At 40.0% G+C, this 25,329-nt stretch overlaps 1 protein-coding gene across 3 annotated transcripts in view; it reads left to right on the top strand.

Annotated features, from left to right (window-relative positions):
• Positions 1-25,329, top strand: part of FNDC3B (fibronectin type III domain containing 3B) — a 348,034-nt gene that overhangs the window by 232,064 nt on the left and 90,641 nt on the right. For all 3 annotated transcript variants that reach the window (XM_070466411.1, XM_070466412.1, XM_070466413.1), the window contains 3 exons: positions 10,427-10,485; positions 18,365-18,516; positions 22,990-23,049. In XM_070466411.1, coding sequence (XP_070322512.1) covers positions 10,427-10,485; positions 18,365-18,516; positions 22,990-23,049 — 271 coding nt within the window. The remainder of the gene's footprint in view (positions 1-10,426; positions 10,486-18,364; positions 18,517-22,989; positions 23,050-25,329) is intronic.

The following is a 25,329-nucleotide window of genomic DNA, read 5'->3' as shown; positions in this document are numbered from 1 at the left end:
AAATCTTTTTTATCTCTGTCGCTCATTCCTTATTCGCTGCCCTCTTTTTTTGGTCATCTCTTTTGTTTTTTTTCTTCTGTGCTATCTTTTATATTTTCATCTTGAGCAATTTTTCTTTGGCCCTTTGATTCATGACCCAAATGGCTACTTTTGCTCATGGGTTTTCCCCAGGGCCTGAGGAGTTCGCTGTAGACCAGGAGTTACATGCCTCAGCTATTGCCCAGGTGAGCACGATTTATCACCTACAGACATGAAAATGTGGCTGGCTGGTAAAGTGTGCCATTTATTGAGCTGGTTTGGGGTAGAAATGTAATTCTCAGACCTTTTAACTGAATTTTTACATATACATGCATGCAAAAGATGTTATTAATAGAGCTACAACTTCCCTGTTTTGAACAATGGGGCATCCCATTTGGACAACAGAGGTGCCAACTGCATGGCTCAAGAGAGTCCTTTATTTTAGACAGGAAACTGAAAATTTTAAATTCCAAGTAATTAAGTTTTATAAAAGATTTAACATGAGTCAGCAAAATCAGTGCCATATGACTTTGGTATAGAGTAGTTTGCTTGTAAACAACTTAAGACTTCTTTCACATTGACCTTAGATTTGTCTGCTCTATTATACATGGTTTGAAGGGTAAAAGGAAAACCTTTAAGAATAGAGCACTCTGGTCGTCACGATCGTCCCAATTCTGGAGAAAAATCTCTCATGAATCGTATTCTCTCTGGAGATGTTTCCTGCTCACTGGCCTAATCTAACTTTTCATTTTAGTTTATTTCTCAGTTTGATGCATTTTGAATACAGACTGTTTTCTTTTTTGGATTGGGGCAGATGTTGCTGTCTCTTGATTATCTGTTTTTTAAAGGAAATGTTGATTACGAAGAGAAAGAAATAAAACAGGATCAAGTGAAACTGAGAGCAGAAATTATATAATCCAAGAAGACCCAAATGTATTCTATGATTTTCCACTCAAAGTTTACCCTGATTCATGTTTAAGTTTCTAGACTTCAAGTTCGCTGTATTTTAAAATGTCATTTAGGATGGTTCTTGTGGTGTTTGTTTTAGCTTCAATTTCTTAAAGATACAGAAACAAGAAATACTTAGATGATTTTTTCCCTTCCTATTCACATTTAAATAAGAAAGTTCTTGAGTAATAGTGGCTTTTGACAAATCTAGAATTTTGGGATGAATTCTACTTAATGTTAATAAAATCTCTCACCTGCAGTCTGCACATTTTCTCACAGTTAGCCAAGTGATCTTAATCCAGAGTATTTAACAGGTATTCAAAACAGAAGTCTCAAGGAAATGAACAAAGGGTCACAGAAAACAGCTTGAAGGATCTCCTATTGGCTGTATTTGAGACAGTTTTAGCATCCAAAAGAATGATGGCAAAGAGTATGACAAGTTTTCTTGAGTGGAAAAGTAATTTAAAAAAATAATAATCCATGACTTCATAGATGCATAAAGGTGTGGGAGAGGAAACTAATTAATATAGAAAGAATGATAGAATTAGGAATGTCACCATCTTACAACTATCAATTTAGTAATATCTTCTGACAGCAGTCGTTAATATTTACTCTAACCATCAGGGCAAAGGAGGAGAGGGTGCCTTTGACAACAGGGAAGTGTCACATAATACCGGAACTAAGTGACCCAAGTGCTGAACATCCCCGAAAGGTTCACTGACATCGTTTGCTTCCTTGTGTGATGGAATAGGAGGTACATTCACATAGAGCTCTTGACAAACATTTTTAGTATGAATCTAACTATGAGGGAATAGTCACACAATCCAGATAGTTTTATATGCTCTAAGAAAACTGGTCTGGACAGTTCAAAAATATTAACTTAAGACAAAAATTATAGGAGATTTTTGTTCTAGATTAAAGGAGACTAATGCAGCACATGTTCCTTGATTGGATCCTTGAATGGAGAGGGCGTTACAGACATATTGGAATGACTGGGGAAGTTTGCGTATGGAATATAGATTAAGTTTTATTCTCTCAGTGTTAAATGGTTGTGATGTTATTGTGGTTATGTACAAGAAAGTCCTTGTTTTTAGGAAATACATGCTGAAGTTTTGGGGGTAAAATGTCATAAAATCAATAACTTCCTTTCAAATAGTTCTGAAAAAAAAACCCTAATTTTTAGTTTTTTAAGTGTGTGTATATAGAGAGACAAAACGTGAACATGCAGGTATAGCAAAATGTTAATGATTGGTCAGTGTAGCTGAAGGGCATGTGGTGGCTCATAGTACTGTTCTTTTACTTTTATATAGATTGGTAATGTTTCTAAATATATATTTGTGCAGATCAGGCAGTTTCACAGAAAATTTTCCATCTCCAGATTTTCTGGAAAAATGGTAGTCTGTCACCTGAGATTCCTTGGATCCTGCTTAGTGATAATTGGATACATAGCAGCTGCCTCCTTTAGAAAGGGTGAAGCATTTTTCAGTTTTTCACAGTCTTTACTTTTCCCTTTTGCCTGATACATGTCCGCTAACTCCTTGACATTACCTGCTGGGTGACTATATGCATTTGTTGATTTCCTCAGTGAGGTAGGTTGTATCATTGGATGATAAAGCTATTTCCAGATGCCAGAACTCTGGGAGGTTATATAGAGCCCTAGCACATTGAAGTTAACACTGGATCTGGGTAGCACTTGACATGGTTCTCACATCAGCTGATGAGCTTCACTGGGTTCTTTGGTTGTAGGCTGAGTATCTGTCATCCCCAAATGCATATAATTTTGTCATGAGAGACATCAGATTTTAAAATGTGTTTGTAAAAACTGTTCAAAACTTGCTCGATAGATGGTATAAATATTAAAATTCTCTTTCAGATTTAATGTGTTACAAAATCAGGCTCTCTGGATTCTGTCTTGCAAAATCAGTTGAACAGTCTTGCAAAATTATTGAATACACTACTTGAAAGGTTTTCAGTGTGACTTGCCAATCTTTTAACGAGAAAACATTTTGTGGAAACGTTTATAGATGCCAGTGCAGAAAGTAGGGTATAAGCTTCAATTACCTTTGTAAGTTGTTCTATCCTATGTTTAAGTGATTGCTTTCCTGTCCCACACCCAGGGAGGGCACCAGGTCTTTCTGGGTAATCATGGCGCTCAGCCTTCCCCCAAAATAAAAGAGCTATATCTGGTACAGGTTAGGGCTCAGTTAGCCGGTGATATGGTTCAAACACACAGAGGGAAGGAAAGAAAAGGACTAGTGCTAGAGTCAGGCTTGCCAGGCAAGCGTATCTACCTCATACTTGATCCATTTTTGTGGGTTTTTCATCCCTATGTAATTTGCTGTTCTTGAAAACGCTAGCAGCATCCCTCCAGTTCCATGCATTTATATGAGTTGTGCCTTGTGAAGTAAACAATGAGAATTTTTCTTAGAGAATTTGACAGACATGAACATAGAATCTCCTGGTATTTTAGGTAGAATCCATCTAGTTTCATCCATCCACTTTAGTTGGTATCACAGGATGTATTTGAGAGAGAAACTTGAGTTGACCTGGGGTTCAGCAAGAGTAACGTATCTGGGGCTTTCCCCTTTCATTAAAGCCCCAGATCTCACACTTCGATGCCTGATTAACTAAATTGTAGTATAGCTTTTGCCCAAAGAGACCCATTTTGTGTACAGATAGACTGATAACGAATATTCCAAGTAGGGCTTTGCTCAAATCTTGGGCTAGGACAGAAAATCACTCTTTCTCCTGAATTCCAGAAATAGCAACAAAATCTCAGAGGAAATTAGCCTCCCTTGTCCCATTTACCTTCTCCAGTCTTCTCTCCCGTCCAGCTGGCCACACCAGCTGCAGAAGGAATTCGTCTCTCATCTTCTGCTTTCTCTAAGGTTCCAGGCTCTATCTGGAACCCAAGTTGCTCTTGAAAATGTTTTCCTAGACTGAAAGGCAACTTCCCACAACATATGTTCACCTATCTGCTGCTTTCTTGTCCACTATTAAGAATCTGATGTTGCCTTGTCTGTCTTTCAGGATTTCACGTGAAGTAACCACTTAACCAGCTAAATGGCTGGAAAGCTGTTCGTCTTTGCATTTGTAGCATCAGGATGACTGATAAGTGAAGATATTTCTGGCACCTTTGTCTTTGGGGATTAACTGCATTGTCTTTATGTTTCATGAATTTATTCTTTGTAATTTTGCACACTTTTAATATTTGTATTTAACACCACTGTGGATCATAATTACTAAATGGGGATTCTTAGGTAGTTAACCTTACTTTTGTATGCAGTTATTGATTCCTCCTTTTTCCATACAGGATAAGTAATATTTTAAAACATGAAGATGCAGATTCATTTTTCTGATTAGTAAAGCAATTCAATAAGCATTTGTAAACTGTAAACTGTCATTCCTTCACCTTCATTTATTGTCATCAGCATTAGTAGGCGTTGACTAGATAGCCGGTGTGTCCCTGTTATTGAGTCATTTTTTTCTCTTTTTCATCCAGAAGTACTGTTTATTTCTGTTCAGTTAGTTATATATTGAATGTTTGCTTTTGATTTTAAGCCTCTTATCCTAAAAATGGGCATGACCAGAAGTTGCATATTTTCCATGCCTTTAGTTTATTATATATAATTGTTAAAGAGAGTAGCTAAGTCAGCTTCTTGGCAAATCTGAGAGAGCATATTATGTTATGCTGGGCATATCTGTAAATGAGCCCTGTGGATGAGAGCTAGACAGAAGGGTTACAGAGAAATAATGCTGATGTCATGTCTTTGGAATGAAGGGGCTGCTGTTACAACCATAAATGCATTCTATAGCTAGCAGCTAAGTGTCTAGCACTATTTCTCTTCTAAGAAGGGAAAAAAATGTGAAACAAGCCAAAGAAAAAAATTGTGTTTATAAAGTGGGATATTTTAATTAATTTAGGCCTTGCTGTTATACAAACAGTCTGAACTTACAGTTCTTTTTGGAACAAACATGAAAACCATTATTTGTGGAAAGTTTAAATTTCACATGACACATATTCCCTCTGTGTGTGGGGTTGTTTTTTGTTTTGTTTGTGTCTTTTTTCAGAAAAATGTATTTGCTTTGCTAGTGTATTTTTATTTTAAGCTTCCCTTTGCTAAAAATGCTTTATTTTCTTGGGTGGAGATGTGCATTTAGGAGGGAAGAAGGGTATAAGTTGCTTAGTTGAAGTTCTCCTTCCCTTTTTTTGGCCTTTCCAAATAGGGTAGTTTTCACCTCATTGGGGCATGTTTAAACTAGAGGCTTTCATCTTAATTCCTTTTTAAGAAATTCCCTACCCCCAAAGTGTCCATATCTACAAATGCTCCCCACCCTCTCTTTTGGGGCTTCCCCGGTGGTTCAAATGGTAAAGAATCTGCCTGCAATGCAGGAGACCTGGGTTTGATCCCTAGGTTGGGAAGATCCCTTGGAGCAGGACTTGGCAACCCACTCCAGTATTATTGCCTTGAGAATTCCATGGATAGAGGAGCCTGGTGGGCTACAGTCCATGGAATTGCAAAGAGTCGGACTCGACTGAAGCACCTAACACACACACTCACACCCACACCCACCACCCACCCAGCGCCGCGGCCCCCCACCCACTCCATTTGGCAAGCTATCTGAGAATGCCCCGTAATCTTTTTTTACTGATCACAGCCTTCACTGCAGGGGAAAGACTTTTAAATATTAAGAAGGTGATGATATAAAAGGTGAGTTATCGTGTCTGCCCACTTCAGCCGTGGTCACAATCAAAATTGAAGCAGGTGGTTTTAATCTGTTTTCTTGCCTTATGGCAGCTTCAATGTGGGGAGAAAGAAACACAAAGTTGGCTTATAAGATTAGCCTCTGGATAAATTTGCTTGTTGCAAAACCAGAGGGCAGAAGGCAGCCCTGATAATGGAGAAAAGCCCCTTTCTTCCCACAGCCTTACCCTTCTCCCTCTTCTGGACAATCTCTTGTTCACATTGACACACACCAAATTCTTGGGGGTCCTGGGAGGACATAAAATGAACAAGACATAGTTTCCTCTTTAAACTTGATATGAAAGGTATCCTAATGGCAAAATCATCAGAACTGTTCTTCCTTGTTTTGTTAATTTTTGTGAGGGCATTACTTTTTTTTCTCCTTTCTCACACACTCATGGTGTGTGTGAGAGTGTGACAGAGGTAGAGAAAAAGACATCATGTAAGCAAGCAGAAGCAAGATCCAGCTCTGAAACGGACTTTGTAGAGCTGGTCTGCTAGGCTGTTCAGTGGGAAGGGTGATAAGGCATAGACTACTCCCAGGCACTGTTAAATCTTGCTTAGGGAGAGGTCTGAGTTAATTGAGTTATTTAGGTGGTAGAATCCTGGATTTGGGCATTTTCATACCAGAAAGTTAGCTTTCACACTAGAGTTTATTTTATATGTGGTAAGTAACTGTCACTTTAGCACAGTTAAACAAATTTTATTTTCACTCTTGTTTGTGCAGATTGTGTGCCTGGCATTTACTTTTTTCTCCTAGTCTGTGGCAACACAAATGGAAAAGCATGAAATAAATGTAGTGTAAATGCATTTTCTTCTTTTCTCCTTATTCACAATTCAGAATCTTGAAAGAAAGAAGGCATCCAGCCTAGCTTTGATACCACATTTCTCCCGATATAATAGGGTGATGATCGTCCTGTCACTACCTGTCCTCCTCACACCCTGCCCTTTGTATTTTTGATCTTCTCAGAATCCTTTGTTTGGCTCCATCCATGGCCTACTTTTTCTTTTTCTTCCGCTCCTCGTATGGCTTGTCCCCCAAAGGCCTTTGCTCTAATCATTTGACGGCTTTTTCAGAGTTTAAGAGAGAAACCCCACAACACAGACCCTCTCGTGGGGCTTGTGGTGTCCCGGCTGCCCCCTTCTCTCTCCCATCCACCTCAGCACAAACACCCTCTCCTCTCCCCTGTCCACGCCCTCTCCCTCGGACTCCTCATTCCTGGTGATGCAGCCAGAGGTTCCAACTTGCTCTGGGACACGTGACGTGGCTTCACTTGTGCTCCTGGGCAAGTAAATCCTCCTCATCTGTCCCTCAGCCTCACTCCTCAGTCGACAAAGACATGGTGCAGGTTTTGTGCTCCGAACTGAAGGTGAAAACTGTGATGTGCAGGAAAGACTGCAGTTCTGCCTCCTGCTGTAAAATGGAGTGGAAAATGTCCGTCTTGCCAAGAAGGTTGTAAAGATGAGCATGGTGACGGTGCCTGGCCAGCGCGTGTCTACATGCTCAGGAAATACCAGCTTTCCTTATTATAAGACAGACACGAGAAGTCCTGACCTCTCTCTGGAAATTGTTTAGTTGTTTTTCTCTCAGTCAGCCTTTCATTTGTATGTCTGGCTTTTACCTGAAACCCATTTTTTTTTTTTTCCAGTCTTAAGCAGATCTTTCTCCCCACCCCACACCTCCTTCTAACTCAACCTCCTTTCCCACTTTTCCTTTTTCTGTCACCTGTGTGTGTTTGAAAGCTGGCTGGGGGAAGAAGGTCTTCATTTTTTTTTTTTTTTAAACACTCTTTTATGCCCTATGTCTAGTTATAGTCCAGTGGATTCTTCCTTTGCAGAGCTCTTCAGTCCTTTCTTTGTTGGATAGGCCATCATCTCTCTTCTCATCTAAAACTTTATTAAGCGATCGCCAACCTTTTTGGCACCAAGGACTGGTTTTGGGGAAGATAATTTTTCCACAGACAGGGTGTAGAGGGTGGTTCAGGCAGTAATGGGAGTGATGGGGATCTGAGATGAAGCTTCCCTTGCTCACCTGCCCACCTCCACCTCCTGCTGTGTGGCCTGGTTCCTAACAGGTCATGGGGCGGGGGCGGGAAGGTTGGTGGTGGTTGGGGACCCCTGCTTTATTACCTTAAAAATAGGGTTTGGCTTCTTGTCCTGAGACATTTTAAATGTCTGTCAGAACAGCTAGCTCTTTGAATGTATCTGATGTTTGAATTGTATCTCTGTTGAGTGTTTGAAACCATAGGGTCCTTCAAACTCTGGAGTAACCAGTGATTCAGAAGGTTTTGTCTTTAACAACTGAAGCAGTTCCTTTATTGCAACTGTGCTCATGTGTTTTTTACTGACAATTAACTTCTGAGATACATAGTATTTACAGTTGGCTCAGTAGGAATTCCCAGAAAAAGTGAGGATATGTTTTGACTTAGGGGTATAGTCCATTGTCTATATCTTAACACGAATACATGATTATAAATGAGCTTAGGACATTCAGTCTTTTGAGGGTGAATTTTCTTTTAGTTGCAATTTTTAAAAATATGATATTGCCACCAACCCATTTATTTTTCTCACCAAAATAAAGGTAAACATGTTCTGCCAAGCAGAATGCAATGGGGAAAAAAAGGAACTGATCCCTTTAAGGTGGAGCGAACTAGAAATTCTTGTTATTTTTTATGTAGGCTTGCTTTATTTACTGAGTCAACAAGTATGCATTGGGCTCTGACCCTGCAGGATCTATGCGAGGCACTCTGGGCTGCATTGTCCTACAATGGGGCCTGGAGCTGAAGTCTACGCTGTGGCCTCTTCTTGTGACCCCCACACGTGAAAATAGGGGTGGCATTTTTAAGTGCTAGAAAAAAAGAATGCATGTCAGAGGTCTTTATGTGACCCACAAGGTTTAAAATATTTAACTGTCTGGTTATCAGCAGAAATGTATGGGCTTTCCCAGGTGGCACAGTGGTAAAGAATCTGCCTGCCAAAGCAGGAGACACAAGAGACACAGGTTCGATCCCTGGGGTGGGAAAGATCCTCTGGAGAAGGGAATGACTACCCACTCCAGTATTCTTGATTGGAGAATTCCATGGACAGAGGAGCCCGGCAGGCTACCACCTGTGGGGTCTCAAAGAGTCAGACACGACTAAATGACTAACACTTCGACTTTTTCAAATTATTGACAGAAAAAATGTATCTGCTCCAGATCTATAGTTTATCTTCCTTCCTCAAGCTTTTATTTTAGCAGAAAAGAAGTAATAAATGAGGAAACAGTTAAACAGGAGAATTAATGTCTGGTTTTGATGACCGCTGGACAAGAGAATAAGTAGGATAGGAGAATGACTGGAGGAAACCTGGGGCAAGTGGATAGAGGTTGAGGTGGGATTCTTTGAAATTAGACTTGAACATTGTGAATGCACAGACTGTGAAGAGCTGGGCTTACTAACCTGTTCTCACCCCCCTAGTCCATTCCCCTCTCCTCCTCCAAATGTCTGCTTGCCCGTAGTATTCAGCCGGATGTTTGTTCGTAGGAAACTTTTAGAACTTCTGTCTCTTGGAGAGCCTGTACCATGGCAACTGTCACTCTGTAATCACCTATTTGCTTCCATTCCTCACCCCCAACCCCACCCCTCACTAGACTTGAAATATCTTGGGGTCAAGGACATGTCTTAGTAATCATGTTTCTCTAGGTATATAGCTCATAAACTAGTTGAACAGTTAAGTTAATCTGTAGATTCAAAATTAGATTCCATCAAGCAAGTTGTGAAAGTCAGATGTTTCCTTTAGCAAAACAGGTTCTTAAGTTTAAATTCTGTCATTTATCCTATTTATACATATCCTTCCCACTCCATCCTCTCTCCTCCAAGCAATTCTCCCCTTTCATTTCAAAAACAATTCTTACTCCACCCTAAAACTTGCCCATCTCCTCATCTTATTTAAAAATACTATTCCTTCAGTTGATCCAGCCCAAAACTAGGGATATTCTTTGATTCTTCATATTCCCTCATCCTTGCCTATCATGCCCTTTCCTTTAGCACCTATACCTCTAGAACCATACCTGTTTTTAGCATATTTACTACCACCCCCAGGTTGGGCCAGTTCCACCCTTCACCTGGATCCGTGTAGCAGTGTGCTGACTGGTCTTTCTGCTCCCACTCGTAGCTTCCATATATCCATTATTCATGCAGACCAGCAAATATTTTCAAACTCAAAATAATATTGTGTCAGTCCCTCCACTAAAACACACCAGTGGTTTCTTACCAAATTCAGAATAAAAATTCTAAATTTTTAAATTTAAAAATCTGAACTCACAGCCCTACATGAACTGACCCCTATCTTCAACCTCATCTCCTTATTGCTCTCAGCTTCTAGCCACACTGGTCTCCCCTGTTTCCTCCTTAGGGTTCTCTATTCCCTCCTTAGGGTTCTCTATTCCCTGTTGCCTCTTGAATTATTAGGTGGAATTCTGTGTTAATCTAGTCAGCTCTGTGAATATGTAAACCAAGTAGTGTCAAGTTAGCACAATCACAGTGAAATCCATACCCTCAAAGACATCCCCATTCCTGATTTTTATCATCATGCTTGTGGTACCGAAAGTTCATGGTAACAGGCAACTGACTTAATGATAACCCTTGTTAAAGGCCCTGGGAAAGGAAGTTGACAACCTTACTGACTTCTAATGGTGTTAACTGATTTCTCTTTTTCTCCCTCTTTTTGCCATGCAGAGTATGAGCTGGAAGTAAAGAGGGTGCAAGACATTCTTTCGGGAATAGAGAAGCCACAGGTATGTCTTCTGAATTTCTCGGCATAAATGGCGCTCTTTTAAGTATTTCAAACATGCTTTTCTTTTACCACACAGTAGGTAAGCAAAAGGGCCCCTTCCCATTGCAGATTATTCATACACTATGAAATAGAGCTGTTATTAATGGAGCATGAAAATATAAAACAGCAGTCTTCTGTTTAGTCATCCTCCACTAAAATGTCTTCTTTATTTAGATATTCTGAATGCAATTAGGTATTCATCCCAACATCCAAGGATACACCACCACCAACACCACCCCCACACATACAAGGTCCACAGAAAAGTTTTCTTTTGGTAATTTCCCTTTACCTGTGTAAATGTAGTAATAATAATTTTTTGAAAACCTCAGTAATTCAAAGTATTTTTCCAGGTAAATTTCAAAAGATACTTAAATATTAGCTGAGTAAAATAAGTCCAAACTGTAATGGCAAGAAAAAAAAACTGGTGGGAGTAGTGATATTGTGAGATTTCAGTTTGATTTTGCCAGATGCTTTGAAATTCAAGTGAAAAATTCAAAATGTTGATTCAGCCTTTCATCTGCGTTTAGAGAGCCAAAGTTCTTTGGAGGGTTTTCTAGCTGAATTGGAAAACCTTACTTCTTCATGTGTTTCAAATACTGAGACTTTTAACAGAAGGGTCCAAACATGCCTCAGGGCACATAGTTGAGTTTGACTCAACCTAAAAACATGAGGTGTGCCGGACTCTGGGCACAATACGGCACTTGTGGAGGAGCAGGGTGTTGATGCTGGGTTGGGGAGTCTGCACTTAAGCCAGTAAGGAGCAGGTTGCCGCTGAGAGTTTGCGAGCAAAGAAGCTATATAATCAGGACTGTACTTTTAGGAGGATCAAACAGTGGGCAGGTGCAGCGCAGTGAGCAGAGAGAGGATGGACCCAGGGAGACAAATGTTAGGAATGTGTTACTATAGTCCTGGTGAGAGACCATGGGAGTCAGAGTTAGGGTGATGCCCAGGTGCTGCAAGGAGAGGAAGGACATGAGAGCCTTTCTAGAGAAATCCATCAGGCGCGCCAACCTGTTAGATATCAGGTGTCACAGATAGCTGGGCTTTCAGGCTGAGATGCCTCCTTTCAGGGGTTGCTTCCTCGGAGCTGGCTGCCCTGACTTTTGTCCCATCAGGTGGGATGCTCCACTCGATGTTTGGTACCACTGGTCTTTCTTCAGCCTCGCTGCATGTATGTGATGTATTGTACTGTTTCCCTGCTTTTGTGTCTTTCCCAGTCATTTGTGAGTTCCTCTAGAAAAGTTCATGTCCGTGTCCTTTTTCTGTCTTCAGTGCCATTCTTAGACATGTGGAATTTGTTTCACAAGCAGGGTATCCAGGAAGACGAGTAAGTGGGCAGTCCAAAGGATCTGGTAGATCAGTGCTGTGGAGAGAGAGCAATGAGATAGCCGTGGGGGAACACGTGCGAGGTGGTGATAGGAGTGGGTGGATAGCTTTGCGGATGGGGCAGAGTGCGGGGAGAGATTAGAGTAGGCTTGAGGGCAGAGTCATAAAGCAGGCGAACATGTCCAGTGCCGCAGAAAGAACCCATGCTGGACTCAGAAGTCATCGTCGGCCTGAGAAGGCAGGGGACAGTGTGGTTGACTGTCCCAGCTGCGCTCAGACAGCTTCATCTGGTCTCTGTCATGTACACACACACACATAGTGTTTTTCTGAGTTATACCCGGTCATTTCTTTACCAGATGACAGAGTCTATTTCTGAGGATCATGTGGCTGCAGTAAGATAAAAACAGTATTTATACACATTGGTCCTTACCCTAATTCAGTGTTTATTAAGTGCTAAACCCTTTCCAGGTTTTACAGCAAGGTAGACAGGTTTTTGTGTAAATAGTCATGATGTTCAGTGTACTTATAAGCAGATTGTTATCTGAGAAGTCAGAAAGTCCCAAGTGGGGCTCATTTGGCTAAAATCAAGGTATCAGCTTAGGCTACACTCCTCTCTGGGGCAAATCTGTTTCCTTACCCCTTCCACTGTCTAGAGGCTGCCCGCATTGCTTGCTCACACCCGTTCCATTCTCATACCTCCTTCTCCTGACTCTGACTTTCCTGCCTCTCTCTTTTACCTACAAAGACACTTGTTACTACCTCAGGCCTACCCAGATAAGCCAGGGTAGGCCCTTCCTCTCAAGGTCCTCCACTTAATCATATCTGCAGAGTCTCTTTTTACCTTTTAGGTTCCAGGGCTTAGAATTCAGACATCTTGAGGGAGGCATGTTGTTCTTCTGTCCACCACACCCACCAATGGTCCCCACATAAACCTCTGCTAGGTGACAGTCCACCCATCCTTCTGATCCCAATTAATTATTTGCACCATTATTCTCCCTTCCTCTCCTCTCCCCTCTGTCTGAAGTTGTCCATGGTTGTGTCTTATTCATCTTTGTGTCCCTACTACCTCACACTGTCCTTGGCACAATGTGAGCCCTTAACAAACATTTGGTAAATAAATGTGTGGCAGCCTGCAGTGGCTGTAGTGAGGCTCCGCCAGGTGAGACAGATGCTGGTAGCCTGGCCCGCTCAGATGAGGCTCAGCCAGCCTGGTGGGGTGTGGGGCTGGCTGGGAGCCAGGGTGGGAGGCAGCAGCATGGAGGGCTGGTGGGGGGTCCTGTGAGTTGGGGCCCAGCATGGCCATTAGCTGTCTTTGTGACCCTGAGCAGAGGTTTCCTTATCTTTGGAAAGTTGAATAATAAATACCACATTGGATTATCTGAGAAGTAAATTATATGCTATTTATAGAGTCCTTGGAATGGAGTATTTTCCTATAGTTTATAGCATATCATTAGGCAAAGGCAAGACTCCCTGCAACATGCCGAAGTGGGAAGGAGGACTGTTCACCTTCTAGGAAAAGAAACAACTGCAGAAGGTTCGGCACACAGTTGTCTAAAGGATTGTTGTTGTTTTTTTCTTGCAGCCTCATCTGGTAACACTTCCAAATAATACTCATATATTTTTCTTCCACGTTTTGCAGATGATTTGTTGTAGGTATAGGAGCATTATCAAGGACCTGTAGATTCTAGTCATCTTTCTAGAACTTTGGGCACCCTGAATTAAGCAAGTCATTTATGCTTCAGAAACCCAAATACTGTAAAGATCCAAGTACTTATTCATTAAATAAAGCAAGGTACAAATATACTAGGTTTTTGTCCCAAGACTGTAAAAATTAGGTGTCTTGGGGCATACTCATGTACCACTGCTATACCAGAGAAATAAGCTGGATACTATTCAAAGTGGTTTAGGAATTAACCTCTGCAGTCCCAGTCAGCTCCAACCTGACATGGGTTAATCTGCTCTGGTGATGCTCGATGAAGTCTCCCCTGAACCGCCTGACAGTTCGTTTTCAGTATGTAAATAAATGTAACCAGGAATTGCGGTTCTGCATCGTTTCCATCCGCTAATGTTTAGCTTGTAGAAACAATGGATTTGTTGGCTCCAGACATGAGTAAACGACCTAAGGAGAACAACAGTCCCTACAAGAAGCAATCCATTGAAAGATAAACAGTCATAGATCTGGAGACAGATTCAAGGGTCTTCGCACTAAGGAATTATAGTAACAGATGATTCTAAAATCCCTAAATTTGAATATACTTTTTCTTTGAATAATGATCTCTTTGACCTTTTCCTTTTAAATTTTCCTTTATGTTTGTGTTTTTTGTGATGGTACTTTAGAAGTGAAGCCAATATTGCTATGGAAATATTTTCTTAACATACTCCCTAAATTGGATCAGCAGGCCTCCCACATAGTTAAATCCTAAGACCAGACCAAATTTAGAAGCTATTAACTTACACAGAAATATTTTTGAACATGGGAGTAACAGTGTAGTAACTTTATGAGAGTAAGTGGTGTTTTGGATCCAAATAATGAATATCATTTGCATATAAGATAGTCTGAAAATTAAGACAGTAAAATTTCACAGAATAAAAATACTAGCATGAACAGGAGATAAAGGGAAAAAGAGAAAGAACATTGAGGATTGCATATGAAATAGCTGCAAGATATGCAATCTTATCATTTGTGAACATGAGTATACACATATATATACCTTTAACTCGCAGCTGTTCTCAAGTTCACATCTATATTTAATAAATACATAACAGAAATGATCTCTAATCAGTGTGTAATCATTGAGAAGTAGATAGTGGTTTTTATGAGTCCTTCAGAGATACTTCAAAGCAGTTTCAGTAATTTCTATACAGACCTACAATAGTAGCCTTCACAGTAGACTCTCTCATATCTCTAGTGCTGAAACAAATGTCACATTGGGCCTTGTCCAATAATTTTGTAACTGGCAATCACCGCTTTTATCATCATTCAAAGGAGATTGACTTCTGTTTATGTAGAATAGTTAAACATCAGAAAGTCAGTTAGTTTTATGGCTTCTAAACTTCTTTTTTTGGATCACTGCCATGACAGTCATTGTGATGATCAGATTAGCTGTGCCCTAGTTCAGTTCAGTGGTCACCGCTGGTGAGAAAGTTTCACCAGAGAGAGAGACCCTGATTGAGTGAAGGGGAAACTTGTTTAAGAATGCTGTCACTCCAAAGTAGACTTGAACCCAGCTTAGTTCTTAGAGTTCTGAATCCCTCATTAAGGTTATCAGCTCCCTGGATGCTTGGAGTAAAGGCCTCTGCTGCTGATGATCCCCTTTACATGACATTCCCCTGAAAGGCACCGTGTAATTCCCTGGCATCAAACCTGGGATGGAAGTGAGTTCCAAGTTCTAACAGAGACAAAGCACTCTTTCTCTCAGGATTCTAATGCCTGAAGAAAGGAAACCTGAGACCCAGAAAGGCTCAGTGAAAGGCAGGGCAGGGGGAGCACAGGAGGGACCAGGCCTCACAAGTCTGGTAGTAATCTAGGTGGCAGGCTGCTCAGATCCAGGGAAGAATTCCCAGAAGCTGCCAACCTTTGAGAATGATGCTGAGTTCTCCAAGTGCACTTCCGTTAGGCTGGCCAGTGGGAAGGATGCAGAGATCTGTGCTCAGACGATAGCTGGCCTTCCTAAGGCTTGCTAAGGGAGCCTCGGGAACAGGGGTGTTATTTTAGCTGATGCTTCAGGTGTTGCACACCACTGTTCAGTTAAGTAATAGTTTCACCAAGTCCTAGAGGGCTTCCCCACATGGCTCAGCGGTAAACAATCTGCCGACAGTGCAGGAGATGTGGGTTCGATCCTTGGGTTCAGAAGATCCCCTAGAGTAGGACTCACCCCAATAATCTCACTGGGAAAACTCCACAGACAGAGGAGCCTGATGGGCTGCAGTCCGTGGAGCTGCCGAGTTGGACACAACTGAGTGAGTAAACAACAAAAGGAAAGAAAGAAATTTTTTTGGTTTGATTTACATATATTGTCAAATGATTATCACAGTAGGTTCAGCTAATATCTGTCATCTCATATACATACAATATAAAGAAAGAAAAATTTTTTCTTCTTGTGGTAAAAGCTCTTATGCATACAGTCTTAATAGCTGATGAGAATGGTAGAGTTTAAAGGGATGTGAATTTATGGGTACCTGTTCAGTATCTAAAGTGCCAGCATTTGACTGAGCTATTTTAAGATGTGATGTTATTTCACACCACCATTCATAGAATCAGTGTTACTATACTCTGTGCTCTTGGAATTGGGCCATTTATCATCTAGGTTGAATGTTTCTTAGTACCTAATCAGCATCCTTTAAAGTTATAAACTGAACTCCTCCTGGCAAAAATATCTCTTTGTAAGTTAAAAATCAAATAAAGTATCCAGTATCTCTAGGCTAGTCATGAATGGTGGGTGAGTAATTCAGCAAATATAGTGGTGTATGTGGTAGAAGTACTGCCGTAAAATTCAGTCAAGGGAACAACCCCCGAAGCAGAGCGGCATGAAGCGAGTGGTACATGTCAGTGCCCACACAGTGTGGTTGGTTGGAGCACGAAGAACAGCGCCAGATCCTGAGCGGACGGTCGGGCACTGTATGGAGACTTTTCATGAGCTGGTCTCAAGCTTCTCTGGGGCCCTGTGTGTTCAGTGGGTCTGCCATGAGGCTCCTCATGCATCTCTCGGTCTTCACCAGGCGGAGGTCCTATCTTAATCATCTCTGTGTCCATAGCCTCTCACCAAGTAAGGTGTGTTAAAGGCAGGAAAACAGGCAAGTCCAGAGCTAAGTCTCAGGGTGTGAGAGGAGATGGCATGCTGAGGGGGCAGCGGCAGGCAGAAGAGGAGCTCTTAGTCTGGAGTCGAAGCAAGAAGGGTAGAGTTCAGTTCTCTAACAGTGTCTTTTGGGGATTTTTTAAAAGCTGTGTATAATGCTAGCCTGCCTTCCATCTTGTGACCTGTATCAGAAACTCAGGCTGTCTTACTCTTTTCTTATTTTTCATTCAATGTTTACCAAACAACCACTACTCGTGGTTGAATATGACTTGGGCCTTCTCTTTAGGGAGTCCCACAGTCCAGTGAGAAAGGTAGGCAAATGCGATAAACGTGATTAGCAATGGATAGAGATAGCAACAGGTGCTGTGGAACAGAGACCCCATAGGGTGCTTCAGGGAATGCTACTTGGGGGTAGTGAGCCCTAGGCTTAGGGTCTTGAAGGATGAGTAGGAGTTTAACTAAATCATTGGTTAAATATATGATGTTATGTCTATTTGGAATAGAAATGATGTGCAGGGCTCTGCTCAAAATGGAATGAATGATAGACTGAAGAGGGAAATTTGGTATTCATTTCCATATTTATTATTCATGCTTTTATGTTATTTTGTATTTTAATACTCTTTATTTAGGTCAAATAGTGACAAAAAAAATAGAAGAAAAGAACGTAGTTTAGTCATCTCCATCCATAGCCTACTAATCTATGGCTATAAAGTCTTGTATGGACATTAAACTTTAGTGTATGTTTTAACTCTTATATTTTTAATATGTTATTCAGAGAACAACAAAATGAACTTTAGGAGATCAGAACCTTAAAATGCACTGATAGATTTATTTTAAAGAATTAGATTGGGCACTAGATTTTTGGTTTCTCCAGAAACAGACTCTGAAACAAAGATTGGAAGGCAAATAGTATGTGTGGGGAGGTGCCCCAGGAAGCACAGTCAGAGACGAGACATGAAATTGCAAAGGAGAAGCCAGTTAACCTGTTAACAGGTTAACCTGTTAAGGAGCAGTTTATGGCTGCGGGCAGCTGGGTCTCAGTCCTGCTGAGGATGCCCAGGAGACAGTGTGAGTGCTAGCTCAAGGGGAAAAGTTGGGGCGTTTAGCGTCCCAGACTCCTTTTTTCAAATGAAGTCTTAAGTGGAGGCCAACGCAAAAGATAAAAGCAGAGCCTAGAGAGGTGGAACATTTCTGCACTTCCTTCTGCCAGCTGTCTGCCTGGGCCATTCCATTTCTACCTCCACTCCCAGCCCTGCCTCCCCCCATCCTCCCGCACCCTGAAGGCCTTCCAGGGACCTGCAGGCCTTCGAAGGGCATGATTTGGAAGATCTTGGCTTTGTAGGATGATTCGACATCAAGCAAGCCTTGGAGTCTGCCAGAAAGTACTATCATGGAGATTTATCACGTTCAACTTTTTACCTTTAGAAAAATTCTCGGACATGACATTATTTTTACTCTCTGGAGGACCAAGTGTGAATTACACCAGACTTGGACATAAGTTTGCATAATAAGGACAGACATTTCAGGAGTTACAGTTTGGACATCAGGACCTTGACAAGAGAACACAATATAGAATGGGTTTTCTTTGCAATTAAAATAAATTTGTGAATTAAAATCATTTTTTCTGGAGTTAAATCTGAGCCATTTTTATGCTACTGCTGATAATCACAAAATGTTCTGAGGAGAAGTGTGGTGTGTGATTCTTGTTTTCCTCCTCAGGTTTCTAACATTCAGGCAAGAACAGTTGTGTTGTCCTGGACGCCCCCTGTTGGACTTTCATGTGGACCCCACAGCGGTCTTTCCTTTCCCTACAGTTATGAGGTGGCTTTGTCAGACAAAGGACGAGATGGAAAGTACAAGATAATTTACAGGTAATGTATATTTCCATGTGTTTTTCTCCAGCTGCTAAACTGTGAAATTGGCGTTATTAAGGAGAATAGAAAAACAAAGAAAAATTAAATGGCTTTGTAAAATTTCCTTTAAATAGTTCTTTCTAAGAATTAGTGATAATTACAATGTCAAGAGTTAATTTTGTCCGAGTAATTACTAATCAGAAATGACTTTCATAGAGCCATTCGGTGTTGTTCAGATGTGTCACTTGGTTATGTTAGCTTGCCAGCATAGGACTAAAGAAGATTTTCCATTAATGTTGGCAGGGCAAAAAGCGAGTATGACATTTATCCTGCCCTCCTATGCTCACCTTTTAGGCCCAGACCTTTTACTAGTCTACTGTGTGGTTTTTTCGAAATTCTACAATGTGGTTTCTATTCAGCCTACTTTTTATCCTCTATGATAGTTTTCCAGTGTGTCGTGAAGCATTTTATTTGGAGGCTATCTTAAATAGTCAAAAGTTTATTAGCACACAGAATAAGAGATTATCCTCTTCCACTTTATGAACTCCCAGATATTACCCATTCACATGATTTATAGCTGTGCTCTAAATGAGATAAAATATTCTTTAGGGTCAAGCGTTTTCTCTTTTGTGATTGCTGGGTACTCTCAGATTTGCAGAACAGGAAATGGAGGCAGTCTGTGTGACCTCTCTGTGGCTGGCCCCAGGAAGTGCTGCCTGGGCCCGGAGTCGTGAGGTCGCAGAAGTCCACTTCTTCCTCTGCCAGACAGACTGCTTTTCTCTCCTGTTTCCCTGCTACAGACCTTGCATCCCCCCCGCCCCAACCAGCTCCATTCCTTATTACTAAGTTGCTGTGGGGATTTGTCTCCTTCTGGACAAAGAAAAGGGGGGAAGAGAGGGGGTAGGCAGCCGTTCAGTCACTCTGTCCTCCTGTGGCTGCCCATGGAGCTCTGTCATCTCTTCCTGGACTCCTGCAAGAGTCTCCTCAGGCCCCTCCAGCATCCGCTCTGGCAAGCTGTCCTCCCATCCAGCCTCCACCCTGCAGAAACAGAAATCAGGCCGTGTCGCTGCCCTGTGAAAGAGCTCTGTGGTGCTTTTTCACTGTCCTCCGAATGTAGTCCTAACCCCTTAACTCTATTGGGTACTGTTTTGAAAAGTCAGAATTGGTAGTGACCTTAACAAAATAAAAGAGCGCCATTTCCCCCAGCCTACTAGGAAACAGATTCTATCAATGCGTGATGGTCGTTGGTGGCAGGACTTGGAGTCCCAGATGCCCATAGGTGAGAAAGTAGGAAGCTTGGGAATGAGGTAATTGGGAACATTCCTGCCTTCATTGAGAAAGCAGCTGCAACTCACCTGAAATAGGTTGTTGCATAAGGGTTTATAGGTCTGGATTTGTGAACTCCTTGGATTTTTTTTTTTTTTTTTAAAGGAAATGCTGAAAATCTGAGTTATTTTGTAAGCATTCCTAATTTTACACTATTAATTATTGAGCAAATTTTTAAAACTTTAAAGTCAAGTCAAACAGCAGAGCTGTAGCCAAGGTGTAGACACTGGCCTTCAGTTTGCAACTTTTAGAAAGCATTTTTATTTGAATAATTTTCAAACTTACAAAATGTTGCAAAAATAAAGAGATCGAGGAATATGTGCATATCCTTTACCCAGATTCACTTGTTGTTAACTTTTAACTCTATTTGCTTTAGTATTTGATTTTCTCTCCTGCCTTTTCTCTCTAAATCTGTTTTTTTCTATTAGTTTTAAATATTGTGGCCCTTTACTGCTAAATACTGCAGTGTGTTTCCTAAAATATTTTCTGAAATAGCTACAATGCAGTTACCAACTTCATGACTTTACATCAGTACCATATTTTTATCCAGTCCATCATCTACATTCCCATTTCGTTGGTTGGTTAAATAATGTCTCGTAGCATTTTTCTTCCCCTCTAAGACGAGATCCATTCAGGGTCAAATACAGCAGTTAGTTGTCATGTCTCAGCAACCTTCTTTAATTTGGAACACTTCTGCCATATTTCATTGTCTTCTATTACCCTGACTTTTTTTTTTTTTATCTTCTGTTTTAATAAAGAAAACTGACACATGTACACACTCTTTCAAAAACAAAAATGTTAAACCTAGCAGGCCAAGAGGTTTAAAATATTTTTAAAATTATGATTACATTTTGAACATACAAAAAAGTAGAAAAAGTAATACAGTGAGCTCCAGGTAATCATCACTCAGATTTAACAAATTTTCAAGATTTTGCCACATTTGACTCATGTCCCCTTTATCTTTATTATTGCTATTATGATTGAAGAATTCGGTAGCAGCTCACAGATAACATGTCAAATTTACTCCTGCATAGTTCACTGTAGATAAACATAGACATTTTTTACATAACTGCAACGCTTTTCTGGTGGCTCAGACGGTAAAGAATTTGCCTACAATGCAGGAGACCCAGGTTCAGTCTTTGGGTTAGGATTAGATCCCCTGGAGAAGGAAATGGCTACCTACTCCAGTATTCTTTCCTGGAGAATTCCATGGACAGAGGAACCTGGAGGGCTACGCTCCATGGGGTTGCAAAGAGTCAAACCTGACCTAAGTAACACACAATCTCATTAACATCTAGAAAAGCTAACAATAATGCCTGGCATCATTTAATACCTAGACCATGTTCAAATTTCCCCAGTTGTCTCAAAAATATGTTTTAATGTTGATTTCTTCCCCTTGGAATCCAAACAGAGTTTACTTACTGCTTGGGATTATTAGATCTCATAAATGCATTTTAATCTAGAAGATTGTCCTCATCCTTTTTCTTTTCTGTAAAGTTTTATATTTTAAAATGTATTTTTATATATAAATATATTTAATTTTAAATTTAACTTTAAAATTTTTTATTAATGTATAGTTGATCTACAATATTGGTTTCAGGTATATCTTCCATCCTTTTTTAAAATTCTTGACCAGTTGCAAAGAGTGGATCACTTTTTTTTTTACCACTCTGAATTTAGTTTAATCTTCCTTCCCTGTATTTCTTATTAATTGATCGTCAGCTCTGGAGCTTGATCAGATGCCGCCTTGTAACATTTGTGGGAGGTTTTCGTCAGGGTAGCTCTATGTCCTTCCTATTCCAGCACGCTGGGAAGCACTGGAGCTTGCTGGCCTCATTGTGATTAAATCATGTTTAGGAACAACCCATTGGTTTTTTTTTTTTTAACTCACTTATTTACTTCTTTGCAATATTGTTTGCATACAGTATTACATTAGTTTCAGGTATACTACATAGTGATTCAAAATTTTTATAGATGAACTCCATTTTAAGATATTATGAAGCATTCACTATATTTCCTGTGCTGTATGAGATATCCTTGTAGCTTATTTGCTTTATACAAAGTAGTTTGTACTTCTTAATGCCTTACCCCCATCTTGCCCTTCCTCACTTTGCTCTCCCCACTGGTAACCCCTAGTTTGCTCTCTATATCTATGAACTTGTTTCTGTTTCTTTATATTCATTCATTTGTTTGATTTTTTTTTTTTTTAGATTCCACATATAAGTAATAACATACAGTATTTTTGTCTGACTTATTTTACCAATCATAATACCTTCCAGGTCCATCCATGTTGTTACAAACGGCAGAATTTCATTCTTATTTGTGGTTGAACAGACACTGACATTTTTGAAGAACACAGTTATGCCCCTACACACCCCTCTTACCTTTGAAAAATTTTTTAATGGGAACAGTCCATATTTTATGTTAGTTGTTTCCTCATGATTAAGTCAAGGTTCATTTGCAGTTTCTGATCAAATAAGTGGTTTTATTTTGCATAAGAGAACTATTTATTGGAATGTATCTATAAGAGAGCTGCTTATTAGTATTGATATGTGAGGGAAACAGATTGAGATTTCTTGAAGAAAGCTGAGAAGTTGAAATTGTTGGAGTTCTCTCCAGGGTGAATCTGAGAGTCACCTTCAGTTGACATTTGGTACTGTTATTTACACATTTATCCGTGTATCTGTCTACTCAGTTTTTTTTGCTTCTTTACTTACTTTCATGTAGTTACTTTGAAGAAGTGATAAGACATTTTGGAATTTTATTCATAAGTTAACCTTACCCTTTTCCAGATCCTGAATGACATGATTTAAAGGAATCTAATTTACTAGTCCCGAAAAAATGATAATGCCAAATAGGGAAGTTTATTTCTGATATATGGCAGAAGTAGACATAATAGTGAGGATGAGATGGCTGGATGACATCACCGACTTGATGGACATGGGTTTGGGTAAACTCCCGGAGTTGGTGATGGACAGGGAGGCCTGGCGTGCTGCGATTCATGGGGTCGCAAAGAGTTGGACACGACTGAGCAACTGAACTGAACTGAACTGAGACATAATAGTTCTTGAACTTTTGTTTGTACATGACTATGAGACCCAAATCCAAAACCTATTTTATTTTTGAAACTGTTGTCGTTGACTAATAGGTGATTTTTCTTTGCAGTGGAGAAGAATTAGAATGTAACCTGAAAGATCTTAGGCCAGCAACCGATTATCATGTGAGGTGAGTACTGGGGACTTCAAATTGCTAAAATAAATGGTATTCTCCTTTTTAAAAGTATCTGATTAACAGCACTTGCCTGGCTAAAAGTTTCAGCACCTTTGCTCATTGGCCATTTCTCAGTGTCCCTCACTTTCTGGCATCAAGATTGGGAGTCCACAGAAGTGCATCTGGTCATAGAAAAGTAGATGATACCCTGAACAGAATTTTTAAATTATTTTTATAAAGTAACTTTTATTTCACATATCCTTCTAAGATCTATTGGAACATGTGGCTTAATGTATGATATTTTCTTTCTATAAAGCAAATATAATTTTTTACCATGAGTATATCAGTTATTTCATTATAGACCTTCCATGCGAACCATATGTTCAGCATGAATGACTAAATAAAGTCCTTCCCATGTTTCAAGTTTGGACCATAAAAGGCAATAGGTTTTGAATTTGAAGTCTAGTAATGCAAATATCAAAATTATCTCTAACAAGAACTAATGCAGTTTGCCAAAACAACTCACATAGTTTGATATGTAGTCTGAAATCTCTTCTGTGATTTTTTTGCAATCTCTTTCATGACTGCTCTGGAAGGCAGGGCCTGCTAATTTTAGGAAGAAACCCTGCCAACCACCGACCTGCAAAGAGAAAAGTATCAGGGCTCATCTGATTATTCAAAGATACATCCATTTGCAAATAGGCAGATTTCTTAATCTGAATGTGATCCATAATATCTTTTAAGTTTTAATTAAAACTTTCATTTTATATAATTTTTAATTTATCCAGAAATTCTTATTTTATCTAATAGGGTGAACAACAACAAATTCTCTCTCCTTTCTTCAATTGTGCATGTATATATCAAGATTATGTAATAAAATTGCAAGCATCAAGCACACATCCTTTGTTATACTTTACAATGGTTAGTTGACACAACATGTTCCATTGTGGTGGAATAGAGACAGCATAGCCTAATAGGAAGAGCATTATATTAATAATCAGTAGGCTTGACTTCTAGTCTGGTTCTGCCATGAATTGACTATTTCAACTTCGGTCAATCACAGAGAATCCATGCCAAAATTTTCTTGGTAACAAAAGTAGGGCAAGTTGGGGTGTGTTCAGGTAGTAATATCTTATTAGCTGCACAAGTGTTTAAAGCTATGTTTAAAGCAATACATAAAAGAGCTGGTTTTTACATTCAGTCATAAAGTGTGCATCTGCTTAGCTACCGCACTGTTTAGATGAACTCTATGACAACCATCTTTTTTTCCCTTTTGAATCAGAACTTTTGGATTTGGAGTCAGTTAACTTTAGCCCAAAAGTATTGAACTTTTCACACCATCTACAAACAAAAAGATTTGTGTAACTTGTGAAGCAGGAATGATAATAGTTAAACCATTCTTTCAAATAGTGGGTTTAACAACCAAAAAACAACAGAAAATGCAGCACCGTATGGGGAGTCATGTAGATGTTTTGCATGAGACGTTGTTAACATGTGTTTCTTTTTTTCTCTTAATGTTCACTGCCATTGCTTTACTGACTTTATTAATTTTCTGCTCATCCATGAGCCGATGATATCTTTTTTTTAAATGATGTAAATGTCACAGTCTGCCCTTTATTTACTGTCCTGTCTCTTGTTTCCCTTAGTTTCTTTTAAACCCCTCTTACAAAGGGTAAACTTTAGAGTTTACTTGCACATGAATTCTTCTTACATGTCTTTTGAACACCTTCAACTTCTGGGCAGATAAAAGGAATAATTAATGGAATCCCCCAAAGAAATGTTACCTCCTAGGGGCCTTGGACCCAAACTTCCTCCTGACACATCAAGGACCCCACCTTAGTGACATATTTGACACATATGTGACACTACATGTACACAGCCCAAGGCACCACCAACTATCATCTAGCCTAGCACTCTACTGGCCAGAGAGATGGAAAATTCTCCCTCTCTTTGGTAATAACCTCTTCTAGAATTTTAAAAAATTCTTTACTGAGAAAAGTGTGTACAGTCCAAATGGTAGTCACTTTGATCTGGCTATGTAGACCATTCCTTCTCTTTCCTTATACTGTGCAGCCTTTCATTTTTCAAACTAGAGAAGACTCTCAGCCCCTACTTAGAGTCAGTTTCCTCTGCCCTGGATTATTTTCAGAGGCAGCTTGATGACACTGTAGACAGAGCTTGGAATATGCAGTTAATGGCTCCGTCACTTACTGCAGGTGTGTGATTAGGCAAGCCATGTAAACTTCAGTGACCATGTTTTCTCATTCATAAAATGAGGATAATAATATCAGCCTC

The sequence above is a fragment of the Odocoileus virginianus genome, chromosome 4 (assembly GCF_023699985.2).
Source record: "Odocoileus virginianus isolate 20LAN1187 ecotype Illinois chromosome 4, Ovbor_1.2, whole genome shotgun sequence".
Lineage (NCBI taxonomy): Eukaryota > Metazoa > Chordata > Mammalia > Artiodactyla > Cervidae > Odocoileus > Odocoileus virginianus.
The sequence above is the reverse complement of the archived record's forward strand: the minus strand, read 5'-3'. Positions and strand labels throughout refer to the sequence as shown.